This window comes from Diadema antillarum, unplaced genomic scaffold (assembly GCF_040938485.1).
Source record: "Diadema antillarum isolate AM-2024a unplaced genomic scaffold, OU_Dant_1.0 scf00000143, whole genome shotgun sequence".
Lineage (NCBI taxonomy): Eukaryota > Metazoa > Echinodermata > Echinoidea > Diadematoida > Diadematidae > Diadema > Diadema antillarum.
In genome coordinates, this window is record NW_027271032.1 from 297,565 (window position 1) to 304,671 (window position 7,107).

Here is a 7,107-nt window from a genome sequence, read left to right on the forward strand (position 1 = left end):
GGGCGTCACCAGGGGGGGGGGGGGGGGGGTGCGTTGGGTGCGAACGCACCCCCTTAAAAAAACAAACAAACAAAAAACAAACAAACAAAACCAAAAAAAAAAACTTCAGTCTGCGAGCGACCTCAACGCCGGACGCTAAATAATTATTCTTTTCTATTTTTTTAAATATTTTGCACCAGGGAAAAAAAAAGAAAAAAAATCGTGGGCAAAAACAATTCGCACCCCTGGTTCTGGCAGCAATGATTTTTTTTATACATATCTACTAGTATTCTATCCAGTGTTTACTATTTATCAACCGTACTGTACATCCGTACGATACGGAGCACGTACGTGTACGTATGCTACTTACAAGTATGTAGGGTCTATACGTTACTTCTGACCAATCCATATTGCCAGCCCAAGAGTGCGCCTTAGCCTCCATAATTCCAGAGACGAGAAGATTTTCTTACCTTTTTTTTTGACAGAAAAACAAAAAGTTACCCCCATGAAAATATTGGAGGGGCAAGCATATTTTAATTTTGCCCCCCCCCCTTGTTAATGATTCCCGAAATGAGAAGATTTTCTTGCTTTTGAAAGAAAACAAAATGTTGTCCCCATAAAAATATTGGAAGGCAAGCGCACCATTTGCCCCACCCCACATAATCATAATTAACGCGATGAAAAGATTTTCTTGCTTTTTTGTTAGAAATCTGTCCAATTATTTCACCCAAAAGCAGTGGCATAACTACGGAGGGTGCGTCACCCCCCCCCCCCCCCCCCCCCCCATCCGCTGGTTAAAAAAAAAAAAAGACTTACCAAAATAGTAATTCAAGGGTTAGTAAACTGCTTTAGGATGAAAGGGTCATCAAGAAATAAGATATTTTTCTATGATTTCTTTTAACCATAATAAAATAGGTATATAGTGTGAAACATTGTTCAAAAAGCCCGGACCCGACAAAAGATTGTGAATCAGCGTGATTCCTGGTTGGCATTCTGCATATAAGCAGGATGTGCGCAGTGTACTCAGAACATCCGAACGGCAAAAAGAGTCGCTACAATGTTGCAAAGAGTCGCTACAATGTTGCGCAATGTGATGTATGTACACCTTTGTACCTTACGCTTCGTTATATCAAAGCTAGATCATTGATTTTGCAGTGTTGCTTTACATAGTAGTCTGTATAAAAATGTCTTGCATTGCCAATAAAAAGACTTGACCTGGGCTAATTCCTAACTTTTCCATGTATATAATACATACACACAAACAAACACGCACCGATGGGATGCTCTAAAGTGCAGATCTTGGACATCCTTCCCCCGCTTGGTCACTTCGACGCCACCTCGCTGGTCATACCTCCCCCAGTCATGAACATAAACCGACACCCTTGACTACCAGTGGCGGATCCAGGGGGAGGGGCGCACCAGGCTTCCCCACCCCCCTCTTAATTTCCAAAGCGAAAAAATATAGCTTCAAACGGCAGTTTTTGCGGACCGTAAAATGTCAAAATTTTCAAGCTCGCTCGCTCCGCTCGCTCGCATTTAGTCGTAAAGTTGCTGCCAGTAATTGCCACCAGTTGCGCCCGGTGCGCCCCCCCCCCTTAATTTCCAAAGCGAAAAAATATGGCTACAAACGGCAGTTTGGGGACTGTAAAATGTCACAATTTTCAAGCTCGCTTGCTAAGCTCGCTCGCATTTAAATTCTCCTGATATTGCTGCCAGTAATTGCCAACAGTTGCGCCCGATGCGCCCCCCTTAATTTCGAAAGCAAAAAAAAAAAGATCTTTCTATAGCTTCAAACGGCAGTTTTTGGACTGTAACATGTCAAAATTTTCAAGCTCTCTCGCATTTAATCTTTATGCAATTCTTCTGATGTTACTGCCAGTAATTGTCAGCAGTTGCGCCCCGGGTGCGCCCCCCCCCCCCCCTTAATTTCCAAAGCGAAAAAATATAGCTACAAACGGCAGGTTTTTTTACTGTAAAATGTCAAATTTTTCAAGCTCGCTCTCTTCGCTCGCTCGCATTTAATCGCTATGCAATTCACCTGATGTTGCTGCCAGTAATTGCCAGCAGTTGCGCCCGGTGTCCCCCCCCCCCCCCTAATTTCCAAAGCGAAAAAATATAGCTACAAACGGCAGTTTGGGGACTGTAAAATGTCACAATTTTTAAGCTCGCTTGCTAAGCTCGCTCGCATTTAAATTCTCCTGATATTGCTGCCAGTAATTGCCAACAGTTGCGCACGGTGCGCCCCCTTAATTTCGAAAGCAAAAAAAAAAAAGATCTTTCTATAGCTTCAAACGGCAGTTTTTGGACTGTAAAATGTCAAAATTTTCAAACTCTCTCGCATTTAATCTTTATGCAATTCTTCTGATGTTACTGCCAGTAATTGTCAGCAGTTGCGCCCCGGGTGCGCCCCCCCCCCCTTAATTTCCAAAGCGAAAAAATATAGCTACAAACGGCATTTTTTTTACTGTAAAATGTCAAATTTTTCAAGCTCGTTCTCTTCGCTCGCTCGCATTTAATCGCCATGCAATTCACCTGATGTTGCTGCCAGTAATTGCCAGCAGTTGCGCCCGGTGTCCCCCTCCCCCTTAATTTCCAAAGCGAAAAAATATGGCTATAACGGCAGTTTTTGGACTGTAAAATGTAAAATTTTCAAGCTCGCTCGTTCCGCTCGCTCGCATGTAATCGTTATGCTCTCCTGATATTGCTGCCAGTAAATGCCAGCAGTTGCGCACGATGCGCCCCCCTTAAATTCCAAAGCGAAAAAAATATAGCTACAAACGGCAGTTTGTTTTTTTTTACTGTAAAATGTCAAAATTTTCAAGCTCGCTCGCTCCGCTCGCTCGCATTTAATTGTTATGCCATTCACTTGATGTTGCTGCCAGTAATTGCCAGCAGTTGCGCCCGGTGCGCCCCCCCCCCTTAATTTCCAAAGCAAAAAATATGGCTATAAACGGCTGTTTTTGGACTGTAAAATGTCAAAATTTTCATGCTCGCTCGCTCCGCTCGCTCGCATGTAGTCGTTATGCCTTTCTCCTGATATTGCTGCCAGTAATTTGTGCAACAACAATTTCCATCAAAATGTACTGCTACCTTAAACAAGTGTGACACGCAAAAAGCCTGCATCAAATTGCACCATTTACAACATCAAAATGCAAAAAGTTCTCACCGTGGGAGGAGGGGGGGGGGGGGACAACAGGCACTTCCACACCCTCCCCCCCCCCCCCTCCAAGATGAAATCCTAGATACGCCGGTGCCCTTTCCCCGCTTGGTTTCCCTCAAAAAAAAAAAAAACAGTTAAAGTCTAGGGATTGAGAGCTTCCTATATTCCAAATGTCTGTCAAAAAAAAAAAATCTCGTTACATTTAGTGTCAAAACGCACCCCCCTTGAAAAAAAGCTGGTGACGCCCCTGTTTTCTATGTGCTTGGTAAATATCTGTAAATAAATTGTATTATAATGTAAATAGCACCAGTCTGGAAGAATCTTCAGTCTATTGAAGGAGGCAGACTTAATCAGACGAAGAAGAAGAAGGGTCAACCGATGTCATGAGTATATGGGTGCCACCTAAAATGACCATTTGTGGGAGAAATTTCATAAGTTGACAATGCGGTTCTGCCTTTCCACCGCTCCTACTGTGTTGTAGTATTCCTTCAGGTAAATACGCTGCAGCTTGACAACACGCTTTGTGTGGCTTTCCACGAGTCTCTGTGTTCCCATGCGAGTGGAAAACGGAAAACATCGAAGGACGTAATCGTCCGCAGCATCCGTAACTGTCCGCAAATATCCGTAAGCGGACGAAAGTGTTGTGATACGTTAACTTGCGGTTAAATTCGGATACTTGCGGTGGACGTAAACGAACGCAAACGGACGGGAGGTAAAAATTTTTGCGGATGGTCTGCGTCTTAGTTACGGATAGTTACGTTCAGTTACGGATAGTTACGTTTGGTTACGGTCACTTGCGTAAGTCTGCATCCGTGGATTTTTGAACATTTCAAAATTTCGCAGGCTTGGCGCCGTCATTTTGCGTTTCTTTACGGATGATACGGACAGTTACGTCTACATACGACCCTGCGGATGCCTGCGTCCACGTTGCGTCCCCCTGCGTCCACTCATCCGTATCTATCCGCGGCGGACGTAACCCATCGTAAAGCAATGTGTGACTGGGGCATTACAAATGAAATTTGTGAGACCGCAACTGTTGATCTATAATTCAACAATTTGTTGAATTCAGTATAGATCAGCGGTTGCAAGCTTACAAATTTCATTTGTAGAGGGAGACAGATTGAAGAAAATTCACACATCAACATTGTAGTAGTGTAAAAAATGAAAGAAAGAAAGAAAAGGAGCAAGATATCAGGTATGATTATAATTCATGTCAACAAACTTTCTCCTTCTTTTTCACTCTTGCATAAGAACAATGCAATGCATACACATTATAATATACGGAATAAAGGTAATTATGCACATTTGTCAAAATATGCGGTTATCTAGTGTGAATAACCTAGTGTGAATTAGGGGAAAAGGTATTTTTTTGTTTGTTCATTTGTTTGTTTGTTCTTCTTTAGCGACGGAGTGCTGAACTTGATACAACCACTTTTTTCGGGGGGGGGGGGTGGTCAGCCAGAATTATAATACTGCTTGGTTACAGGGCAAAACATTATTATCATACTGTGTAGGTCTTTACAGCCTATGCCTTACTTCAGTTTTACTGAACGGAAATTCAATAGATAGGCTTACACATGAATATCTGAACATACCTATAATGGCAAGCTGCAAAGTGTTTACTGCCAGGCCGCTGGTGATCATTTGGGCGATAAAGGAGACGAATCCAAAATGTAACAACCAGTTCTCGGAAAAACACATCAGAAGAGGTCTGGTTACAATGGTCGCAACTAAAAGAGCACATTGAAAAGGACAGTTGTTTAAAACTTGGGGAATGATTACAACATATGCTTCGAACCAGTCCTGCTTGAAGTTTTACCGTTGCGTGAACTGCATAATGAAAAGTCGGAGTGAGAAAGTATTTGACATGACATTCATATCGTTCATTGATTCGAATTTGTAAGCAAAGATTAGCAAAACATATTGTTTCAGTTTATTTTAAGTCTGTTAAAGTCACACCAGAGATTTAAAAAAAAACAAAAAAAAAGTTTACTTTTCTTTGTACAATGCGCGGAGTAGCGCTAAAGTCCTCTATTGCGCTATCGACATTTAACCTCAAACTCAACATTGAAATTAAAATTGAGACCCGAAGAAGAGATGTTCTCGATCCATTCTCGAACATCTCAGCCATTTCACAAGCAATTTAATAAACTTTGAATTCCTCTTAGAATGTTATGCTCTTTCAAGTTTCATAAGAAGTTTCTCATTATCTCACAAAGAGTTGGAAACCTGAAGTCCCATCTCAACCATAGCTATATACCATTCATTTTAGTGTACTTTAAGCACCCCGATGTGAGTTTTATTAGAGGTTTTTTAATCGGATTCTCAGTTGCTCTATCGGGCAAAAACAAAAAACGTTTTGGAAGTTTGGTTCCCCGATATCAATTCATAGTGACCCCCTAGCCTCTGGGCCGCCGTTAATGTCTACCCTTGCTTTAAACCCTTACCTGAAGAAGGAAACCAACCGATGCCAGCGTAATAGCATCCAACGATTGTGGGTGTCCAGCAAAATGGTTCTCCCAAACCATAGATAGCAACAACGTCGAAGAAAGCCTCCTTCACCAGGCGATGAAAGCAAAGAATGATGATCAGGATGGCAATCTTAATTCTCTTTGATCTTTCAATGCGTGTGTAAAACCCAGTCAAGCTGTGAATTGTGTCTTTAACAATTCTTCCCGGTGCCAAGTCCACGCACTCCGGCACCGTTTCTAGGACTAGTCCTGGGCACACTGTATACGCAAGGTTTAGGGCAGCAAGTAAAGTTGGAAGGGCAAAGGAGATTGAAAAGTTATGGGAGCAATCGAGAATCACACCCGCTATCACTTGTCCGGTACCATAGCCAGAGTAACTCATCAGTGACTGCACAACCATTCTCTGTATTCGAGACTTGCCCTCGGTCGAATCAGCAATGTAAGCCGAAGATACCATACTGACAGAATCTGTATCACCACACAGTCCAAGAACAGATGCCGCGAGCAGAAATACGAACAGGGGCAAGTCAAACAACACTGCCAGGAGAAAGATGATTGAAGCAAGGAAATGGCTAACTCCACTCAAGATGAGGATCGGCTTTCGACCGACGGAATCCGAGGAAGCTACGAGAAATGTCGCCGTGAAGATTGGTGGAAATTTTGAGAAGGTGTCAATCCACATGATCCAAAGAGACGTTCGTGATTGCATTTCCTTCTCTATTTGATCGCTGATGTTGCTACTGGAACACGTGCCATTTCCGTCCTGATGAATGAAGTGGTCGAAGCTTTCCTCTAACCTTTCCTTGATGTAAAATGTTCTGAGTGTGGCAAGGGTTCCTTGGACAGCCATAGTTACAAACATGATCGGTTCGGTCGCCACGAAGCGTGCGTTACTAATGTGTTCCATCTTCTTTCCATGCACTATTTCAGAAAGAATGAAAAGTATAATAAAATCATATTAGTCTGATGATATTATCTCGATTTTATGAGATCAGGTCAGCATCAACAATGAAAGAGAAATAGTAGTATGATATGAAAATTGTATGTTGACCAATTAGGCCTACTTTTAGGACGTGGTCACACATAAGCAAGTACCGGCCGCCGACCATTCTACTCACTAGTCGGGAGATGGTTGTCACAGGTCGTCAAAAGGTTTTTATTTTTGTTTGTTTGTTTGTTTGTTTGTTTGTTTGTTTCCTCTCAAGTCGATAACTGATTGTCAGCGGGCGGCGACCGGTTGTTTAGGTCGACCAAACTAGTTGGCAAGTGGTCTTTTTCTGTTCTTTTTTTGTATGTCTGGCCCTTGGCATGAAGATTTTTGGTAGGCAACCATGCGGTTGCCTATCAATTGCCTACTAAAAAAGACTGATATCTGACCATTGACCAATTATTGTTTTTTTTTTCGCAAAAAGTTGCTAAAGCGCTGTCCAACCGGTCGTCAAATGTGACGATGCTCGCAAAATGGCGATTACCATGGAGCATCTTTACGTTTCAGTC

The 7,107-nt window shown here is 42.5% G+C and overlaps 1 protein-coding gene across 1 annotated transcript in view; it reads right to left on the bottom strand.

Annotated features, from left to right (window-relative positions):
* The window catches only part of LOC139721404 (cystine/glutamate transporter-like), a 49,245-nt gene extending 42,785 nt beyond the window's left edge, over positions 1 to 6,460 (bottom strand). The window contains exon 1 of the mRNA XM_071632720.1: positions 5,587 to 6,460. Within this exon, the coding sequence (XP_071488821.1) occupies positions 5,587 to 6,460 (874 nt within the window). The remainder of the gene's footprint in view (positions 1 to 5,586) is intronic.
* Positions 6,461 to 7,107: the final 647 nt, after the last annotated feature.